At 31.9% G+C, this 24,064-nt stretch overlaps 1 protein-coding gene across 8 annotated transcripts in view; it reads right to left on the minus strand.

The window, feature by feature from the left end:
• Positions 1 to 24,064, minus strand: part of CSMD3 (CUB and Sushi multiple domains 3) — a 1,243,168-nt gene that overhangs the window by 1,106,094 nt on the left and 113,010 nt on the right. For all 8 annotated transcript variants that reach the window (XM_039464529.2, XM_074387065.1, XM_074387064.1 and 5 more), the window contains exon 2: positions 11,320 to 11,542. In XM_039464529.2, the coding sequence (XP_039320463.1) occupies positions 11,320 to 11,542 (223 nt within the window). The remainder of the gene's footprint in view (positions 1 to 11,319; positions 11,543 to 24,064) is intronic.

A 24,064-nucleotide genomic window follows, 5' to 3' on the forward strand; every position in this document is an offset into this window, starting at 1 on the left:
ATTAACAGAAATAGGAAAAGAGGAATGATAGTAGCCCATATTGACTATCATTTAAAAATGTTTGACTGTGAAAAAAAAATGTAAGTTATAGGGTGACTGATATTCACCTTACTAAAGCGCAATCCTAATTACAGGCTTGTGGAAGAAGAAAATGAGGAACTGAATTATAACATCATAAATAGTAATTCAGAGTCACAGAAGCCAAGATTTCATTAGTATGCTCACTAATGATTATGTAAAATATTTTGTTTTTGTCATGTACTGAGTTAATGTTTTACACATTAAATCTACAAAACACTGTAAAAGTGGCAGTGTTTTATATCCTTGTTTTCCATACAGTTTATTTTTATTTTCACTTTATTTTAATGGGTACGTAGCAGGTTTATTTATTTATAGGATACATGATATATTTTGAAATAGACATGCAATAAGTCATAATCACATCAGAGTAAATGGATATTTGTCACTCCAAGCATTTATCATTTCTTTGGGTTACAAACAAACCAATTATGGTCTTTTAATTATTTCAAAATGCACAATAAATTACTGTTGACTGAAATCACTCTGTTATGTAGAAAGGTTAAGTGGTTTGCTCACTCCTATTTGTTTAGTGGAAGAACTATAATAATTCAACAGAGGTTTTCTCTGACTCCAAAATTCACATTCTTTCTGCTAACTTAACACTATTGCCACCACAATTTACATATAAAATAAAGGTGAAGAAAAGAGAGACTTTTAGAATTAAGTATTCGAAGAACAAATGTCTCCCCATCAAAGAACATTAACAACAACAAAAAAAATACTGTTTGAAAAAAATCAATTAATTAATGGTAGAGCAGAAAGAATGATATAAAATAAAGTTAAAATTTATCAAGAAGCCAATTTAGTAGGCTGAAAAAATATGTGAGTTTCAAATAGCATAGTAGAAAACTAGGGCCAAAGTGCTGACTCATGCCTGTAATTCTAGCACTTTGCCAGGCCCAAGTGGGCAGATTACCTAAACTCAGGAATTCAAGACCAGCCTGGAAAATGTGGTAAATCCCCATCTCTACTAAAATACAAAAAATTAGCTGGGCTAGGTGGCATGTGGCTGTAGTTGCAGCTACTCAGGAGGCTAACACATGAGAAGAGAATTGCCCGAACCCATGAGGCGGAGGTTGCAGTGAGTCAAGACTGAGATTGTGCCACTGCACTCCAGCCCAGGCAATGCCACGGCACTTCAGCACAGGCAACACAGCGAGACTGTGTCTAAAAAAAAAAACAACAACAAAAAACAGAAAGAAAGCAAGAAAGCTCCCTGCAACTTCCAAATAAAATATTTGTTGAAAGTAAATGTGTGACCAGATTCTAGAAGGACTTTTCATGTGAAGAACAATAAAATTGACCTGAATAGGGCAATTAGTGTCCCATAAATGTTATATTATCAGATATAGAGAATACCAAAAAGTTAGCAGAGAGAAACTGTCTTTCCTTTTTCTGTTTCTTGGTTAGAAAACACACAGTCTCTACAAGTCAGAAAACCAGCCAACATTATCTCTAATATTTAATTCCAAATAGTTGTCCCATCACAAAAACCAAATTTTTCTACATTATATCAAATACGAAGTTCCAGAAAACAACTAGATAAAAAATTGAGTGGTTTCGAGTTGCATCCTATAGAAGGTTGTGATAGGGAGATACAGTGTCATGCTACTTTCTAAAAAAGTTAAACACAATGTTAATTATTCTTTTTCTTTCTTGTATACCATGAGAAAAGTATATCAATGCTTGATAAGAATGAGGAAAGAATTTTATATTAAATGATTGTATTATTTGTATATCTTGAATTAAATTATTTTATTAGGTTAATATATTAAACTAAAGAATTTCCAATGTATCTATTTATAAATTAGGTGCTACAAATATAGAGAAGATACTTTATTTGCTGTCAATACCTATTGTAAAACTATAATATTTAAGTCAGTAGGGTATTAGTTAATGGGTAAAAAGACCAGAATCTGGTCACACATTAACTGTCAATATACACTGTCAGTATTATTAATGAAAATATTTTACTTGGCAGTTGAAGGAAACTTTGGAATTTCATGTTAGAAATTGTTTATAGAAAATATCAAAATTAACCACGAGAACTGAAATGTGAAAAATTTACCCAGCAATTTGATGTAATAGTAAATCGGATGGGAAAGATAAATTACTCCAATTAATCATACCAAGAAAAATTTAGTTTAATCTGGACAAATTAGTAAAATAAAAATGCTATTTTATTTAAACTAGTAGTCACTTTATGCCATTTTACTGATGAAAAAATGAAATGTTTATGGAGAGTAAGTGAGTTTTACAATAAATATTTTTAGTGATTATAACACCAGGTGTAGTTTGCTTTTAGGATATCAGTGCAGTTTTACTTAAAGCAGGCTAATGTAAGTAAACTTTTTCACAGATTTACTATAAAAGATTGAATAAATATAATTTAAGGAACAAAGTATTTACACTTGCTTATTGTCATCTTTTGTTTGATCTTTTAACCCCAGTTTTAATGGTTTAATTTAGTCTATTTCTTCACTAAAAGCCACCTCATTTCTTTTTGGCAAAATGCCTGGTATAAACAATAAATAGTTGTGTATACACTGGAATCCTTGCCTTAGTCAGATTTGAAAGAGCCATTTATGTTGACAAAAAGTTTTAGAAATCGTGCCTGTCCTTGAGATCTGTGCAATCATTAATTTGAATGCTCCAAAGTGAGTAATGATATCTAAAGAGAAGAATCATTAACTGCCTAAGATGCATCAAAATTTTAATTGGCTTCTTTTTATTCTAATTCACTTTGCAGGCCCAATGCCCAATGGCAATGCAATAAGTCTTTTGTAAATTAAAATGTTAGGTAGGGGGATACTAAACACAATATAATGGTTTCAAATTTATCCATAGAAAAATGCATTTCTACACTCGGCTTCAGTTTCCTCGGATACGTGTTTTCTATACAAAGCTATGATCGAGGTTGTAGTTGGACTAATAGTAAGGAAAATTCACTTTGTCACTTGGTGTGTCTCATTAATACTATAGATCAATAACAAAAATCTGGTATTGCTTTTCTTATTTGTTGAGAAATAATAAATAGTTTATTATTATAAACAGTTGTTAATATCACCTATGTCATTTCTGCACACTATACATACAATCACTCTATTCCATTGAGTCAAACAGTGCAGCCTCTGCATTTCCCAGACATTCTATTACATAAGAGAATCAGTACACAAGGGCTGGTTCCAACTCTGAAGGAAGAAATCTTCATAGTCAGCTAATTGGATTGAGTTATATGGCTCTCAATCTAATCTTTAGGCAAACTTGGAGATAAGGACATGAGAGACAATGTCATTGGGTAGAGTCAAATCACTAGAGTGCACTGACATAAAATATAACTACTCTCTGGTTATTTGTTTCTATGACCTAAGCTATTTAGTTACTTTCGGATAATTTTCATGGAAATGTTATTCTCTACTTCAACATTATGCGTATATGAAAGTAAACAGATTATTGCATGGCATTAAAAGAAATATCAAGTATGGTGAAGGAACATTTTAGTCCTCAGTATTAAGAAGTTCTATGGGACGGCCGGGCGCGGTGGCTCACGCCTGTAATCCCAGCACTATGGGATGTCGAGGCGGCTGGATCACGAGGTCAAGAGATCGAGACCATACTGGTCAACAAGGTGAAACCCCGTCTCTACTAAAAAAAAAAATACAAAAAAAAAAAAATACAAAAATTAGCTGGGCATGGTGGCGCGTGCCTGTAATCCCAGCTACTCAGGAGGCTGAGGCAGGAGAATTGCTTGAACCCAGGAGGCAGAGGTTGCCGTGAGCCAAGATCACGCCATTGCACTCCAGCCTGGGTAACAAGAGCGAAACTCCGTCTCAAAAAAAAAAAAAAAAGAAAGAAAGAAAGAAAGAAAATAGAAGTTCTATGGGACATTGAGGGAGAAAAGGAGAGAAGAAAAGTTAACTATGTAAGAAAAGAATATTTATGGGGACACTGCCAACATTTGCTGAAGGAGAAAATGTCTATTTGTTATATGTCAATTATAAAGAATTAAAAAGAAATAGTCTAACAATTACACAAGTGGGAATTCAAGCTACAGGTGGTTGTTTATTCTAATTATTGTTCCTTAATTATGTCCACTAGGCTTTTGAATTCTATGGGTATGACAATAATCCAGTAAGTTTTTATAATAAATATGAATTGTGACAGAATGTTACATATTTTAAATCCCTCAACATATCAAGAAAAAATACTGAGTAAATAATTGTTGTTAAATAAAGGAATAAAGTTTAGACAATTTAGCTGTGGTTATGAAATACATTCTAGAGTAATGACCAAGAAGGTATAAAAAGCTTATATATAGTCACAAGTAAAAAACCAAAGAGGAAGAAAGGTAATATTATTGTAGAAATACAGACAAAAAATAAGGCAGAGCCTCTTCTAGAAAAAGAAACTTATTTTATCAAGTAATCCTTTCAAAAATGTACTTGAAAAAATGCTTTATTATAACTGTGTCCAGAGGCAGCCAGTTAGGGCACATACTTTATTGAGTTGTCATTTCTAGGATTCCTTAAAATGTGCACCTTAAGTGTTCTTTACTTTAATGCTCAAATAGAACAAAATTAACTTAGACTCCTACACATCTTCAAGAAGAATCATAGATCTAAATATAAAGCTACCAATCTAAAGCTACAGAAGAAAATACAGGGTATCTTTCATCTTTGGGTAAGCAAATATTTATTGTACTACAAAAAAGCCCTAACAAAATATAATATTATTCAGACTTTGTGAAAATTAGAAACCACTCACACAAATATAGTGTAAGAAAATGAAAGAGAAAGTCACAGATTGGAAAAAACAATCGCAATGCATATATTTGTCAAATAAATGGTATAAAGATTGCAAAGACCTTTATAATTTGATATCTCAAGACAAGGCAAACAACCCAATTAAAAAATTAGCAAAATACTTGAACAAACCCTACATAAGTCAATGGGTGATAAGCACAAGTGCAAAGTAATAACACAATAAATGATGACAACCTCAAATGTCAATGAAGATGAGAAGCATTTAGAATTCTCATACCGTGATGGTGAAGTATGAATGCATAGACACCTTTGAAAAGCTATTTGGCAATATTTTATGATATTAAATCTATATTTACTGGATAATCAAACATTTTGATTCATTCTCATTTTACAGAATGAGCACTTTAAAAGTTTATTTTGCCCAGGGATATACAGTGATTCTCTATTATACAACTTTATATAATTTTGCACTATATTACAATTTTTTAAATTCTAAGTTCTGTTTCATATTTAGGGAGTTTATTCTCAACATATTACAAAAATTTGCTATTATTTGCAATATATTGTATTTTGTGATTTTTCTTAATGACTCCTGAGATATTGACATATACTAACACATTAAATATTTTTTTAGTTTTATAAATATCCAGTAAATCATTTAAGCTTTTTAATGTATACAATCATAAAATCTGTAATGAATTATAATTTGGTATATTGTTCAATATTTAGAACTCATATTTCTGTATCTATCATTTTACTTTTGATAATTTATGCTTTTTAGTTAATGATGTGATAGCTCATTTCACATCATTCCTTGCTTTGTCTTTTATTTTAATGGTATAGAAGTTAATTATCGTTTTCAACCCCATATAAGTGAAATTGAACACCTGCAGATGCCCTTTAAGATGCAGTTAAAGATAGCCACAAAGTTTGTATATCCATCTGGATGTTATTTAGTGTAAGAAAATGGCAGGTGTTTTTGTTTTTTTGTTTTGTTTGGTTTTGTTTTTAGAAACGGAGTCTGGCTCTGTCACCCAAGCTGGAGTGCAGTCGGTTAATCTTGGTTTGCTGCAACCTCTGCTTCCTGGGTTCAAGCAATACTCCCACTTTAGCCTCCAGAGTAGCTAGAATCATGGGCACAGGCCACCATACCCAGCTACTTTTTCTGTATTTTTTGTAGAGATGGAGTTTCACCATGTTGCCCAGGTTGGTCTCAAACTCCTAAGTTCAAGCCATCTGCCTCCCTAAATTTTTCTTTTTTCAGACGTTTTTACTTTAATTTCAATTTCAACTATTATTTTGGATTCAGAGAGTATACCTGCAGATCCTTCACATGGGTATACTGCATGACGCCAAGCCCTAGGACATGAATAATTTCATTACCGAGATATGAGCATAGAACTCAACAGTTTTTCAGCCCTTGCTTCCCTTTCTCCCTCCCCACACTATTAGTCCCCAATGTCTATTGTTGCCATCTTTATGTTCATGAGTACCCAATATTTAGCTCCCACTTATAAGTGAAAACATGTGGTATTTACTTTGTTTATTATTATCTGCCTTCTCCTTAAGATTTTGTGTTAACAATTACACTTATATATATTTTTAACTTTACCTATTCTTTTACTTTTAACGTTACTAATCCATGGACATTTATATAATTTTATGTTGCAGTCATTACTATACTATGATTATGACCTTGTGTAATTATTTCCTCTGTTTAAATCATAACTTTAGAAATAATATATTTAGAAATATATTATTTATCTATCTATCTATCTAAATCTATCTATCATCTATCTACCTACCTACCTATCTACCAACCTACCTATGTATCTGTCTATCACATTATCCAAAGCTTGATCTTAATATTGTGATAGATTTTGTCAGTTTCTTGGTCCTATGCCTTCTCCATGCTGTTTTCCGCAATTGAGATTGAAAATGAAAGCTGTTTTTCTAGAATCCTTTTGACAAAATGATGGTGATGTCAGGCTATTCTGGCCAATGATATAGGAGAAGACGCTGTCTAAGGACTTTTGGGAAAGCTTTTAATTTACTGATTAATGGCATAACAGACTTCTTGTTATATAAGAAAATTAAATCATTTTTTTCTTTAAGCTACAGTAAGTCAGAATTTCTGTTATAGCCAAATATCCAAAATGATAGGCCATAGCAAAGTAGCAATGAGGAGAACACAGTAAAATGTCAGGACACACACTAATAAACCTTTTTGTATTCAAGTTTTTTAAAAAAGTAACTATACTACTATGTTGGTTTTGAAGAAATAATCATCTTCTTCTACTTTGAGAAAAGATTATCACTCTCTAATTTTTTATATGCATTAAAAATATATATGTTATATAAAAGTTAGGAAAAAGAATTTAAAAATGAGTATAAAACATCTGGCTTGTTTGACTTTCTAATGTTAAAATATACGAAACGAATCTTTAAATAAATGAATAATGTATATTGTTTTAAAATTCTTCACTTACAGAAAAGAATTCACTTAGCTTCACTTAGCTGTGCAGAAAAACAACAGCTAAAATTTAACAGGCAACCAACAAGATGAGGAGTATTTTTGTCACAAAAAAGGAAATATTTACACATTTATGAATAAATGCATTATGTAAATCATCAAGAAAAATATTGATAAGTAGACAAAAAATTCATTTTCAAGAGAAAATAAGAGTGGTAGCAAACAAGAGAATATGTTAGGTATCTGTAAAAATCAGAAATATGTAAATAATCATATTAAGAATAAAAGATGTAAGCCTGGTAAGACAGAGAGGAAATGAAGTATAGTTTTCTAGTTGTAATAATATTTATTGACATAAGATTTTGGAAACCAGATTAGTAATATAAACAATATTATTTGCTTCTGACATAGATATCCTGTTTCTATCAAGATCTAGTCTAAAATATAAAATATATATATTTATAAAGATGCTAATATGTGAATTAATTATAAAAGAAAAAACAAAAATGTAATAATATAATAATTACATAAATTATATCCACAGGATTAAATATTTGACTAAATTAATTCTTACATAAAATGACTAAGTGTATTTAACAAATTTAATAAATTGGTGTTTACAAAGATTCTAATCACAAATTAGCCACATATATTATAATTAGAGAGATTATTAAGGTCATACAATAGCATATAAAGAGTGATCCTGTGTGAATATATCTGTCTCTACCTCATTAAATAATAGGTGATTTTTACTTGGTATAAGTTTATTATTGGGAATATACAATATTTATGTAAAGTAAACAAAGCTTAGAATAACCTTTATGCAACAAGTCCAGCAAAGTTGCCTTAAATGTATCAACATTTGTTCTAAGATAAAGTTATAACTAAGAAAGAAATTCCCTAAAGGTGCTTTGCTGGTATCAATTTTCGTTTAATGAAAAATAACTTACAGAAAAACAAGTAGTATCATTGATAATTGGAAGCTTACAGTATAGTTTTTAAAATATGAAATTCTGATTACGAATCCCAATGTATCTATTTACACAAGCAAGAGTGACAAGACCCACAAACCATTTTTTTCCTATATTATTGCAAGGCAAGTGCAGGAAGCCATTTTTAAAAAATCTACTGGAGCTCATGAAAAGTAAAAGAAAAAATAAGTATCAGTATCTGGAAGAAAGAAAACAGCAAACACACCGTAAGGACATGCATTAAGTGAGAATATGATCCAATATGAGAGAAACAAAACCCAAGAAAACAGTGAGTCAAAACAGCCAGACGCAAACATGAATCAAACTCTGCAAGCAGCAGTTTCGACTTCTGATCAAGCAGCAGATTTTGTATATAAACACAGTCTGCAATGGGCTGTAGGTTTCATACTAATTTTTTTCTTTCTGTTTTGCTAACTAACGTCAGCTATAACATTAGCTAGAGTACTTCTTTAAGCACAAAAACTGATAGATACGTTAACATTCTCAGTAGGCAAGTAAGTTGTGTCCAATCTTTGTAAGCAAGGAGATATGTTAAATTACACTTTCTTTTCTAGATTTTGAATCTTCACTTCCTATAGTTTGCATATTGTGTGTTATAAGCCTGACTTGTGTGAATGATGATTTTGAGAACTCAATATATACCACTATAATTTGTCAATTTACAATAAAGCTACATTTTTAAAAAAGAAAAAAAAGACTATATTCTAACGTGGACTACATGTTGAAATATAGTCTTGTCATTTTGCTTGTATAAATAGACAGAATACATGTTAGAATATAGTCTATAAAATACATGAAAAGAATACATTTGTAGCTTACCTTTCTGTTTATATTTGAATACATTATACCTGTTTGAAAATATGCCTTTTATTCTTATTTCTTTCATTAAATTGTATCAAATACTGCTAAAAAATAGATTCTTATTTATATATCAATACATAAACCTTGGAGATTATGTATAAATAGAACTATATATATTGAAGATCTTAAGATTTAAACTGAAACAAATCTAAACTGCAGTGATAGTTCTGCCTTTTGCCACTTTCAACACTCTTACTCGGGCAAGCAATTCAAGCCTCATTTTATCAGTTGTAAAATGATGATGATAATAATGGTAATTATTTCACATTGTTTGGATACAGGAGAAGTTAAATACCATAATGAACACAAAATGCTTAGCACAGTGACAGGTGCAGAGGAATCATTCAATAAATGCTAAGGATAAGAGTCACCGAGCTTTCATTACATTGTATTCCCCAAAAAATCTCTGCAAATTAAGTGCTATTATTCCCAATTTACAGATTAGGGAAGAAAGAATGAGAACAATAAATTTATTTTCCCAATTCCACACAGTCTTTTAACTTCCCAAAGGCGTTTAAAAAAGGGGGAAGAGGATTGCCAGTGTAAAAAAATGTACTTCTACTCGTAGATATTACTTGGCATTTACAAAAGACACCCAGCTTTAAATGGTAGTGGCAGTGATGACCAAACAGCAGTCAGAAGTGTGTACCATAATGAATATTTATAAAATAGACGATTATTGTACTAATTTAACAGTGTAAAAAGAAAAAGAAATCAGATTTACTCAGTAAATCGGTATGGAGAAAAAAAGAAAGAAAGAAAGAAAAATAGAATCTTAGTTGTAATCAATCTGGTAACCTTGTTTTTGCACAACAAAGTTTGTGAAACAACTCGGTCATTTTTAAGCGTCATCTGACTGGAAACAGTTTGTCGATGTGCTCTAATAGGATCTTATAGTCATGCAGCAGGTTCTCATAATATCTTCAGAAAAGTATAATGAGATGGTTAGAACTGGCCTTATTACCATCTCTCAGTTTAAACAGAAGTAACGTGGATTGCTCAAACAGCTGGTAATCCACAAATCTAACACTATAATGTAATAAATCTCATCTCCAGGTCCTCGATTTTACCCACTGCATTATGTTTTTCACTGCCAAAATTGGAGGAAGATAACACAAAATTTTTATTGGAAATTGAAAAAATGTAAATGCAAAAGAATATGGAAGACTGATGAAACTATAAAAAGTTAATACTGATAATTGGTTTCTTACACATTAGGAAGGCAAGAACATGTTATCAGCTATGAGAAAGTAACAGCATCACAAAATCATAACTCAAACATAGCCAAGTATGTAAAGAGTCTTTAATTCCTACATGTTATCTGCTTGGAATATTTTAAATTACAGGTTTAAAAAAGCTTACAACACTTAAAGAAATACAAACACTGGCATAAATCTAGGACTAAATAAAATGTGCAATGATTAGAATTTTGAATTTTTTAATTGGATTATAGTTGATTTATAATTAAAATAAGTTTTGGTAAGACCCCAAAAAACACTTCATACTTTTGCATAACCTATTTGGCAAGAGGAAATTCTGAAGAACCTTAAGAGCAACTTAAAAAATAGTCAGGGTGCTAGTTAATTTTTACTTCTGTTTAATCAAAGAGCTTCAGAAAAACCCTTTTATTTGTAGAGGAAAAAATAAAATTGTTCCAGTTTTTGTCATGAAAGTATGTCGTTTTCAGATATTTAGATTTTATAAACCACACACATTATCAGATATTTATTCTACTATCATATGAATACTGATTTTAAAGTGTTTTTGCATAGTGTTGTATGTTAAAATCTGACATATAACACTGAAATATACCTCACATATGTTTTACTTTACCATAAGTTACATGTATAATGAATGAATTTTTGAGATAATTATTTTTTAAAACAAAATAACTTTAGCCACTATAAAGACATCACCACTCAACATACATTCACTTTTTTGAGAGAAGGTATTAATATACTAGCAAAATGACCTCAGAGATATCAAGCTAATTTGTTCATGGGAATATATATTTCCAAATAAATAATAATTAGATGCTGTCTTTAACTTTTATTATAATTACATTGCAAATGTTAAACATCTTTTGTAAAATAAACTACTTTTACCCAGAAAATATTTATCTTCAGTCTTCCATTCAAAACACACTAACCTTGTCCTAAAGTTTGTAGGATGAGGATGTCCATCATATAATGATAAGTAGTCATATTCTTCTTCTAGAGCAAATGATTGAAAAACAATTTGTATTCTATTTCGTTCTTCTGCTATTATTACCCATGTACAGTTTGCACCATTTGGATATCCATATGGAAAACCAGGGCTTTCTATCGTGCCATTAAGTCCTTTTAAAGTTCCACCACATGTATAAATAAATCCTGCAACAAAAGACAAATAAATAGACGTTAGCAATATATAGATCAAGAACAATCCAGGAGATATATTATTTTGAAAGTATATTGTTTTTCCAAGAGGAAAGTTAATAATTTTATAAAAGGTATTTTAAGAGCTGGGCACTATTTACAAATATATATGTAAAATATAAGAAAATAATAGAAGATTTATCATTTATAATACACATTGAGGTAAATAATTGTAAAGCAATTGATAAAATAAAATAATCTGATTAATTATCCATGACATGTTCCTACAGACAAACAATCCTAGAATACCATATCTTTCCTCAAAGAGTTTTGAATCTCGTGATGTGGAAGCTCATAAACAACATTGACATTTTAAAAATCTTTATATGCATTTTGGGTCTGAAATAATTAACTCCACTTTTTCTTGGCAATGCATCCTAGCTTTTTAAACATATTTACATCTCTACCCTGTAGCTCACATGCTTTAGGAAAATCTGTCTCACCCTGATTATTTAGAAGAGGAATTTTTTAAGTCAATGAAATGGCTCTACCTTTCATTAAAATATTTTGTCTATGATAGACACAATTCTAAGTTAACCACATCAGAGTGAATCCAAAGATCAGGACAGAAATACATTAAATAAATGGATCTTGTACAACTGACAGTACCCATCTTAAGAACATCTGTATTTGTTCCACGGAAAGTCTAAGTTATTGAGAGCATGACTCCTGGAGATACCTAGAAAACTTACTATATTTCTTCAGCAATTTGTCTCTTCAACTATACGTGTGTGTTTGTGTGTGTGTGCATATATGTGTGTGTATGTGTGTGTATATATATGTGTATATATTATATGTGTGTATATATATTATATACGTGTGTATATATGTGATATATATATATATATATATATATATATATATATATATATATATAGAGAGAGAGAGAGAGAGAGAGAGAGAGACAGAATCTTGCTCTTTTGCCCAGGCTGGAATGCAGTGGTGGGATCTCGGTTCACTGCAACCTCTGCGTCATGAGTTCAATCAATTCTCCAGCCTCAGCCTGCTGAGTAGCTGGAATTACAGATGTGCACCTCCACGCCCGGTTAACTTCTGTATTTGTAGTAGAGATAGGTTTTCACTGTGTTGGCCAAGCTGCTCTCGAACTCCTGACCTCAAGTAATCCACCAGCCTCAGTTTCCTGAAGTGCTGGGATTACAGGCATGAGCCACCATGCATGGCCTCTTCCAATATATAATATTCTGTATCATATTGTGTAATGTAAAAATCTAAGATTAATACAACAATAAGAGAAGTTGGTTCCAGTCTTCATGTAGACTACATGCTAATAAAGCTTGCATTTAGAGCTAGTTAGCCAGGACCAGATGTTATTATCTTTATCTATGAGTCCTACAGGAAGCTGAAGTGCCAGGAAGGTGTAAATTAGAGATACCAAGCTAATTTGAGGAAGAGAACTCCATAGTACCCAAAGCATCAATGTTTGGAATTAGGCGTAAAATGCAGGAAATTTGGGGCTCCTCTCTTTGGAAAGAAATGAATACATTTTATGTAAGTATGGATATTTTTTAAAAGGAAGAGGACTACTGAATAGAAGTCCTCAGAAGCCATAGTTGTAGATTGTAGCAGATGGTGACTGATTTGGGATATTGTACATTTATTTCAAGGTCTTTTCACAACAGCACCTTGTGTTTTCTATTAAACAGCTATATACTTTTTTTTTCTTTTTGAAACCAAACCTTGCTCTGTCACCCAGGCTGAAGTGTAGTGGTGCAATCTCGGCTCACTGCAACCTCCACCTCTTGGGTTCAAGTGATTATCCTGCCTCAGCCTCCCCAGTAGCTGGAACTACAGGCATGTACCACCACACTGGGCAAATTTTTGCATTTAGTAGAAATGGAATTTCACTATGTTGGCCAAGCTGATCTTGAACTCCTGACCTAAAGTAATCCACCCACCTCCGCGTCCCAAAGTGCTGTGATTACAGGCATGAGCCATAGCGCCCGACCAAAACAGCTATATACTTTGGAGCAGTTGACTCTGCTGACTCCAGTGATGAGAAATGTGGCTCAGGGCTGGGTTGACTAATATAATCCTATCCTCTGAGAAAAGTTTAGTATAGGGATCTTTTCCTATATCTCACCATATGGCAAAGTCCTAAGTCTGGGATATTTGTATGTTTATATGAAGCATAGTTCTTGTTATCATTTTGCCTCTTTGAAAACTTACCAAGAAGTTGGATCAGGTAGAATAGGTTTAAAAAATCAATATTTGTGTATATTCAGATAATTTTGCTCATGCACCAAAAGTCAAATAGGATATTTTATGATTTTCAAAAATAAATAAATAAATAAATAAATAAAAGGTCTCTTTTTAAATTGCTTCTTGCAGGGCAATTACTTTGAAGGCTTAGGTTAATTAGCTATCACCCATTTCTATTAGTTTTCTGCCTGAACAGCTTCCAATTTGAACTTCATAACTAAAGGCAAGCATGAATCCCTTCAGCTACAATCTGATCTATGGGCTGTTTTATATACTCTTAAGCCCCATAACCCTGATGGCTTTAGAAAAAGGACGTATGTCTTAAAAGAACATGCTCAGCTTTGTCCACTCATTCTTCAAGGGCCAGCTGATTCATGCATTTCAAGTACTCTTATGTTTTTAGGCAAATTAGAAATTACACCTATATTTAAGCTTCCTTATCTGTATTCTTCATTTTATTTCATTTTTGTTTATCACTAAGTTAGAATAAAGATAGCATTATTCTCTATAATAAAGAGAATTCTTTTTTAAAAAGGAGGTTTAAATTTTTTACTTTAAAAATTTGAAAATTGGAAGTAAACATTACAACAGCAAAAATATCCTCCCTCATTCATTTATGCTTCACAGAGTTGGTCATTTTCAACAGTGCGGTGTTTATCTTACTAGGCCTTTCCTAGGCAGAAGCACATATGCATTCTATATATATTTTTTCAAATGGCATCAGTCATATTATGCATATCTTTCAGAATTTTTATATTTATTTTTTAAAAAAACAAATTGATATTCTTCTGTGTACATATGTATACTTCTACTATATTCTTCTTTGAAAGACTTCATAGCTACACAACATATACTATAGTATAATTTATTTGACCATTCACCTAATGATAACTTCATTTTTATGGTTATAAAGGTCTAAAGAAAAACTTTGTAAAAATAATTTTGGTAGCCAGGCACGGTGGCTCAAGCCTGTAATCCCAGCACTCTGGGAGGCTGAGGTGGGTGGATCATGAGGTCAAGAGATCGAGACCATCCTGGTCAACTTGGTGAAACCCCGTCTCTACTAAAAATACAAAAAATTAGCTGGGCATGATGGCTCGTGCCTGTAATCCCAGCTACTCAGGAGGCTGAGGCAGGAGAATTGCCTGAACCCAGGAGTTGGAGGTTGTGGTAAGCCGAGATCACGCCATTGCACTCCAGCCTGGGTAACAAGAGTGAAACTCCGTCTCAAAAAAAAAAATAATAATAATTTTGTACATATATTCTTGTACAAAGTATATGCTTTGTGCACAAAAAGCATATATCCTTATGCACTTGCTTGATACATCTTTAAGATGGCATTCCAGAAATGGGGTTGCTGAAAATTTATAAAGTTATGGTGAAACTGTACTTAATAAATACGAAAATGTATATAGCTGTCACCACAGTATGAAATGTTTTCCACTCCCAACCCTAATTCTGTTGACATTAGATATTTTGTTAAGGCAAATTTTGTTTTTCATGTTTGATTTTTAATAAATTTTATTATGTATATTTGAAGTTTACAGCTTGATGCTATGGAATACATATAGAGAGTAAAATGGTTACCATGGTGAAGTAGATTAATGTAGCTATCATCTCACATTGTTAAATTTCTGTGTGACAAGAGCAGCTTAAATCTACTTATTTAACAAAAATCCTTAATACAATATAATTTCATTAAATCTAGTCCTAATGTTTTATATTAGGCCTCTAAACTTGTTCATCTTGTTTATCTCTTCCCCTTACTCCTGACCACCCGTGGAAATCACTGTTCCATTCCCTATCCATGTATATTTAAGCTTTCTAAGAAAATATTCCACATATAAGTGGGATTTTGCAGTATTTCTCTTTTTGTGTCTGGATTATATCACATAGCATAATGTCCTCTAAGCCCATTCAGCTGGTAGCACATGGTGGGATTTCCCTTTTTAAGGCTAACTTTTAAGGCTGAATAAGATTTGTTGTGTGTGTGTGTGTGTGTGTGTGTGTGTGTGTGTGTTAAAAAATATATACCATCGTGTATACATAAAAAGAAATATATATCCCTTTTTTAAGGCTAAGATTTCATTTTGTATGCATGGGTGTATGTATATATACACATTTCATTTCATCAGTTTATTTCTCAGCACATATCTAGGTTGTTTCCACATTTTAAATATTGTGAATAATGTTGCAAAAAACATGGAAGTGTGGATATTTTTACAAAGTAGTGATTTTATCTCATTTTGGTATATACCTGGAAGAGGGATTGCTGGGTCATATACTGGTTCTATTAATATAGTGGTTTTTAAATTTATTTGGAAATATCCATACTGTTTTTTCATAATATACTAATAATCTACATTCCCACCAATAGTGTACTAGGGTTTCCTTTCTCCACATCCCTTACAATGTCTGTTATCTCCTATCTTTTTTATAATAATCATTTTTATGGGTGTAAGGCAGTAGCTCATAGTTTAAATTTGCATTCCTCTAAAGATTAGTGATGTTGAGCATCTTTTCATATAAGCTTTTTCTATTTTTATATCTTCTTTGGAGAAATGTCTGTTCAGGAGCCCATTTTAAAAACTAGGATATTGTTCTTTCTCCAAGAGTTATAGGTATTATAATTCTGGATATATTAACCACTTAACAAAAATGTAATTTGGAAATATTTTATCATAGCCCATAAGTTGCCTTTTATTTTTAGATTGTTTCCTTTATTGTTCAGAAGATTTTTAGTGTAATGTTGTTTTGTTTATTTACTTTTGGTTTTGTAGCTTGAGCTTTTTGAAGTGATATCAAAATAATTGTGAAAGCCAATGTCAAGATGCTAAAAGGCAAATTTGGCAAGGCCAAAAAAGTTACCATATTATTTTATTATGTATTTCTCTAGTAACTACTAAGTAGTTACTCAATAGTAATTACTATTGTAATTTTGCTGATTACTATTGAGATTACTATTGTGATTCACTTGGAATCACACTTGCCTTTGTAAATATATTTCTAAATGAAACAACTTGGTTCTTCGTCAGTGTTCTCAGGAAATCACAACTCCTTATTTTTCTTTGTAGTACGCATGGAACATCACCTCCTTTTTCACTTGTCTCCTCTGTTGATTGTTTTCCTTTCTTCATTCATCTATTCATCACATATTTCATGCCTTAAGGGTAGAATGACACAAAGAACATTGTCCCAGCTCGTTTTCTGGGAGCTAACAATCTAAAACATGAGATAGCAGTGACATTTAGGCCATTGCTATGGAATACCGAGAGTACAATAATCCAGATATGCACACTTTGCTGTGAGAAAACATAGAAGCAAAACTAAATCTAAATAAGTCAGTAAGTAGTATGCGGAAAACTCCTCTCAAAAACTGTCATTGCAACTTTTCATAGATTACATGTTTTACCATTTCTAAATCCCTTATATTAGGTTATTCAAACCTTAACTTTTAATATCCATTTAAACAGCATATTTACGCTTGAAAAGTAACTAAATTTTACATGACTTGGGTCTCACTGTCATCAAGAGTTTAATTAACAATATTGATTTTTTAAAAAAATGTTATTCCCATATTTCACCTTTGCTACTCAGCAAGAAATAATACAATGACTATTTGTACAGTAGTTTAATGACGTTTCAATTTGTGTGTGTGTGCTAAATAAGGTTTCTGACAAGCAACATTCACACCTGTGTTTACTTTTTCCAACCATCTTCACAAAACACTGCAAATGAGCTTCTGTAACCAATTATGTTGACATGACTCTTGCAAAAATTACTCATGACCTTTCCAATTTCAAAATCAGTTCTCTTTTTAGAAACTGTTGTTGTCATCTTTGTGCATTTGTCACTGCTAATCATTGTTCTTTCTTGGAAATTTTTTCTTATTGTTTCCATGATGATACACTGCTTTCCTAATCTCATGGACTTCTCCTAAAACCACTCCTATTCTAGAATTCTGTCTTCATCTGTCTTTTGCAAGCTTCTCAGCAACCACAGACATAGCTGTTAGCGATACTGGTGACCATAAAGAGGCATACCTTAATTTATCTATTCCATCCCTTTTCTATTTATCTCTGTGTATATGCAACATTCTATGTAAAAACTAGACATCCATGTCCTCTGGGGTTCTTTGTTATCCTCAAATCTCATTGGTTCATTCTATTAATTGTCTGTTTCATCTATCTCTAGCCTCCTCTTTGTTTTTCAAATCCTGTAGATTTGATTCAATTTTTCCTTATATTCTGCACTGTATCCTCTTTTAAGACCAGCCTATCTATCCTGCCAGGCTTCCTGCATGTATTCACCCACTGAGGTCCCCACATTGCTGCTTAAGTCATTTCTATAACAACAAACCCAATATGTTTTAGATTGAGATTTACTCTTATTGCTCAGGCTGGAATGCAATGCCATGATCTCAGCTCACCGCAACCTACGCGTCCTGGGTTCAGTGATTCTCCTGCCTCAGCCTCCTGAGTAACTGGACTACAGGCAGGCACCACCATGCCTGGCTAATTTTGTATTTCTAGTAGAGACAGAGTTTCTCCATATTGGTCAGGCTGGTCTCAAACTCCCAACCTCAGGTGATCTGTACACCTCAGCCTCCCAAAGTGCCGGGATTACAGGAGTAAGCCATCATGCCTGGCCCATATTTTTTCTATCTAGCAATTCCAAATAAGAAGAAATCTTAAATTATAAGATATTTATAATTAATTTAGAAAAAAGAAGAAACACCTATTTTAAATAAGAGGAATTATGTGTATATTTCAAATGTTTGATAGCACCTAACTTGGCTTGTTTTTCATAGTTATCTACAGAATGGACTGGTATTTAACTACAGGATATAATTACAATAAGTAATGCTAAGTTTCACATCTTAGACTCCACATTTTATGATTCAATAAGTGAAAAAGCCTCCATGTTTCTGACACATTCTTTCTTTGTATATGTTGTTAGAGTTCGATTGATTATAAATCCGTTGGCCCAGATGCCATCTTGTCTTTTTTAAGTGACCATGTTGTTATATTAAGATCCTTAATATGTTGATTTATTGGTTTAATTGTGAGGGAACAATCTGCCTTCCATTATTTCTATTTTTTTCTCATGATCCTCACTATGACATCTACAATAATAATAAGTTTTTTTTTTAAATCAGGGTAACTGATTTGTCTTCAAATTAAACAAGAAGCAACAGCAAAAGCTACTTCAGGGTATTCATTTATTCTGAGATTTCTATGTTCAAGGAACATATACTGTCTTATTAAATCTCTATGATAAGCTTCTGAGGTACATGTTAGTACACTCTACATTTTAAAGGTAAACAAATGTGTATGTGTTTTATCTATAAAACTTATTAGTGTATGTCTCCTCATTTGGATCTCTGAATTATTAACTAATGTAAATTATCTGCTATTATTAAGTAAGTTTTACTTCATATATTTATGTTAGTTTGTTCTTCGGATTCTCTGATTTAAGATTCTTATTTTCACACAAAATTAATTCTATACAGTTCAGACAGTTAATTTTATAAAGTTTATAACCCAAACCAAATTCATGAGAATGACATTTTAAGCTTTTTACCTTCAAACCTTTTGATATTTGAGTACATTTAGCCTTATATATTATAGGAAAAATCTAGGAGTCACTCAATAAAAAGGTGACATTAATGGTAGAAATACAAATTAATTCAAAAAGTAAAAATTATTTTCTTAGGTTGTACCTAAGTTTGAAAGTTTGAGAAAGAATATAATGAATTATGTCAGACATAATTGGATAGCTTCAAAAAGTCTAAGTCCCAGCTGGATTTCCCACTGACACCCAAGAGCTTATTTAAAATATTACTGACTTATAAAAACTAAAGGATTTCAAATTACCGAGTAGTATTTTTCTGTGATTTTCTTTGTTTTTTAATTGGACAGCTGACATCCTGCTGTTATGAGGACTACATTAATTGCACTTTCTTATTTTATGAGAATATATGTAGAATAGGAAAATTGGTGATAACATATTACTTTTTTAATAAAATGACTTTCATTTGGTGCTACAGTGTTTCTGGTATGGCAGAGGGAAGGTCTCCAAAAATAGAGCCCCATGCATTATAAGCAACAAATGTACTGGCAACAATGTTCAAAATCTATTTTTTCCAGAGCTATGGATTTATCCCAAATCAGGAATTAATATAAGGGGTGTTTTTCCAAGAAAAAATGCTGAAATTTACTAATAATGGCAGGGAATATAGCATCGTAACTCAACTATTCCCATTTCTCTCTTCTCTGTAGGAACCTTGAAAACCAGCAGCCTCCCACACGTGGTAGCTGTGCAAAACAGTCTCTCAGCAACTAGAGGGAACAGACCAGATTTGGTGTTCCTCAACACATTCCTTTTCCATTGCCCAGTGCCCAGAATACTGCCACTACTTAACTTATATTGCACCTCTCTGGGAAACACAATTTGCAAATGTTATTTAGTCTGACATGGAGATATCTCCATGGTTAGAGCCCTATCTCCAGATCATTTGTTAAAAAAAAAAAAAAAAAAAAAGTTGAAACTATTGTTTAATATTGCAACTGTCTGGGGCTGCTATGTAAATTGAACAAAAAAGAGCCTGATCAAAACATAAAAGAACGATCTAGGGAAAGACGTGCTCATAGAGGGCCTTGAAAAGCTCTACCATATACACAAGGTCTTGTGCAGATGCAGGTTTATGTGAATGTGAAGCTGAGAGAGAACCAGTCCCTCACTTATGGATGACCTGAGATCCTGCCTATAAAAGAAGGGAGAATGAAGACAAACTTGCAAATTGCTGTAATGTTGAAGTTGTGCCCCCTTCCCCCCCCACACCCCTTAGAGAGAAAGAGAGAGAGAGAGAAACCTTTGGTATAAGATGAAAGATGTATTGATTTGTTTATGACATTTGAGAAAATATCTGACCTACAATTTGCTAACTGAGCAGAGGCTATGTTAGCCATACACTAGAAAGAAAATAGACTTTACAGAATTAATCTGGGAAAGTCAATAAATGAATGAATAGCAAAACAACGAAAAACAGACACAGGCAACAAAACCTAGAGGAGCAAGAATATGATTTCCACTGGTGCTACATTCTAGTATTAAAAATACCATGTTTTCTTTTTCTTTTTGATACAGAATTTCACTGCCACCCAGGCTGGAGTGCAGTGGCATGATAACAACTCACTGCAGTCTCAACCTTCCCAGGCTCAAGTGATCCTCTCATCTCAGCCTCCCAACTAGCAGGGACTATGGGCATGTTCCACCAGGCCCAGGTAATTTTTGTAAATTTTTAGAGATGGAATTTCGTCATGTTGCCCAGGCTGGGCTTAAATTCTTGGACTCAACTGATCCTGCCTACCTCAGCCTCCCAAAGTGCTGGGATTACAGGTGCAAGCCACAACTTCTTGCCTAAAATACCATGTTTTCAACAAAAATTATGACACATGCCAAGAAACAGGAAAATATGGTTCATTTAAAATAATCAGCAGATAGAAACTATTTTTGAAGTTCAGAAATTGGACATACATGACAAAGATTTTAAGTTAGCTATTACAAATATGTTTAAAGAACTAAAATAAATAAATAAGGAATTAATTGAAAATATGCAAATGATGTTTCACCAAATAAATGAGAAGTTAATTTAAAATAACCAGATGGAAATTTTGTGTTTGAAAAACTAAGTAATTTAAAACTGAAAAATTCACTAAAGGAAATAAGCAACAAATTTCAGCTTCATGAAGAAGAATCAGTAAATTTGAAGATAATTCAGCTGAGATTATCCTCTCTAGGGCACATAAAGAGAAAATAATGAACATGAATGAAGAGTGCCTCAGAGACCTTTGGGACATCATTACACATACCAAGATCTGCATAATGGAAGTCCCAGAAGACGAGATTAGAGGTGAGGACAGCAAGGATATTTGAAAAAAAAAAAGTTGTCAATACTACTTAACATGATTTCAAAATATTAATTTACACATCCAGGAAGAATAACATATAGTGATCCACACCCAGACACATCACAGTCAAACTGCTGAAAGACAGAGAGAATCTTGAAGTAAGAAAAGAAGAAAAAGAAATCAAATATATAAAAGATTAACAATGATTAAGGCCAAAAGTTTTAGAATTACATGTTTAAAGGAATGAAAACAAGATAACATTAACAAGGAAATCTATTACCAAAGGTTCTCAAAAATGAAGGAGAAATAATAATATATGAAAAAAATAAAACCTGCTAAAATACATCACTATTGGACCTGTCTTACAAGAAATATTAAAATGAGTTCTTCAGCATGAAATGGAAAAGCATGGAGCAGTAATTTGAATCTACATAAAGAGTACCAGTAAAGCAACTATTTAGGCAAACATCAGGGAACAAAAATGCATATTTGTAACTATTTTATTTTTCTATATAATTTTTAAACTGCAAAAACAGTAATTATAAAAGAGTTCTGAATAGTTTATAATGTATAGATATGACATTTTATATTAAAATGCTCATATAAAAATGGGGAGGGAATGAAACCATACCGCTGCAAATATACTGTCTGTTTTGGAAAGTAAGTTAGTATTAATCCAAACTAGAATGTTGAAGTAAAATGCTAATTGTAATCCACAGCACTACAAATAAGAAAACATCTCAAAAATATATTAAGAGAAACAAAAGAAGATTAAAATCTAGCATTCTGAAATCAATTAATGTAACAGAATATATTAATGGAATAAAAGGAAAAATCCAATAGAAAAAGAATATATTTTTACAAAATGCAATAGGCTTTTTATAAAAAAAAAAAGTAATAAACTAAAAATAGAATGAAATATCTTCAACCTGATAAAGAACATCTATGTTAAACTGATGACCATCATCATATTTAATGGTGAAAGACTAAGGGCTTTTCCTCTAAGCTCAGGAATAGAACAAGGATAATCATTCTTGCCACTTGTATTTAACCCATACTTGAGGTTCTAGCTTGGGAAATTAGATAAGAAAAATTAAAATAAAATGCAATCATACAGTAAAGAAAGAAATACAGATATCACTATTTGCAGATGACAGGATCTTATATAGACATACCTCAGAGATATTGTGGGTTCAATTCCAAACCATGGCAATAAAGCGAATATTACAATAAAGTGAGTCATAAGTATTTTGGTTTCCTGGTGCATATAAAAGTTAAATTTACACTATACTATAGTCTATTAAGTGTGCAATAGCATTTAGTCTAAAAAATGTGCATGCCTTAATTAAAAAATTCCTTACTGCTAGAAAAATGCTGATAATGTAAGCAATACTATTGGAAAAATGGTGCCTATAGAATTGTTCCACACAGCATTACCATAAAACTTCAATTTGTTTTTAAGAAATATATCTTCAAAGCATAATAAAGCAGAGCATAATAAAATGAGGTATCCCTGTAAAAAGAAAACCCTTAAAAACCCAGTAAAACCTATTAGAATGAAAAACAAATCAGCAAGGTTTTAAGCTATAATATCAGTGCACAAAAATTCGCTGTATTTTTATGTATTAGCAATGAACAATCTAACAAATAAAATTAGAGAATCAATTCATTCACAATACCATAAAGAAGAATATTTGGGCAGACATTCAACAAGAGAGAAGCAAGAGTTTTACACGAAAAACTACAAAACATTGTTGAAAGATAGGAAAGTATATGTAAATAAATTATGGATATCTTTTTTTCTTAAATGGGATGGCAACATTTTCAAGAGGCAAATATACTCAAATTGATCCACTTACTCAAGCAGTACCTTGCAAAATCATATGTGGCTGTTTTTAATTGCTAAAATTGACAAGCTGATGTGAAAATTTATGTTAAAATACATAACGCAAGGGAACCAGAATGGCCAAAACAATTTGAAAATAAAAGGATGATACCTACTTCCTAATTTAAAATGTATTTCAAAGCTACATTAACATAGCATGGTCCTGTCATAAAGATGGACATGTAGCTTACTTGAATAAATTAAGAGTCCAGAAATACAGTTTTACATATGTAGACATTTGATTTGAATGTGGGGAAGTCAGAGAGAAATCGAGCAACTTTATTGGTTATTTTAAAATTTATTTTGATTGAAGCATAAATGCACATCTAAGTATTAAAAAAAACAAAAAACCCACTTTTGTCCATTTTTTAATTGGATCATTAAATATTTTAACTGCTAAATTTGAGAGGTTTTATATATTCTATATACCGGTACGTTTCTTCAGTTTGTAATTTCCAA

Source organism: Saimiri boliviensis, chromosome 15, assembly GCF_048565385.1.
Source record: "Saimiri boliviensis isolate mSaiBol1 chromosome 15, mSaiBol1.pri, whole genome shotgun sequence".
NCBI classification, from domain to species: Eukaryota; Metazoa; Chordata; class Mammalia; order Primates; family Cebidae; genus Saimiri; species Saimiri boliviensis.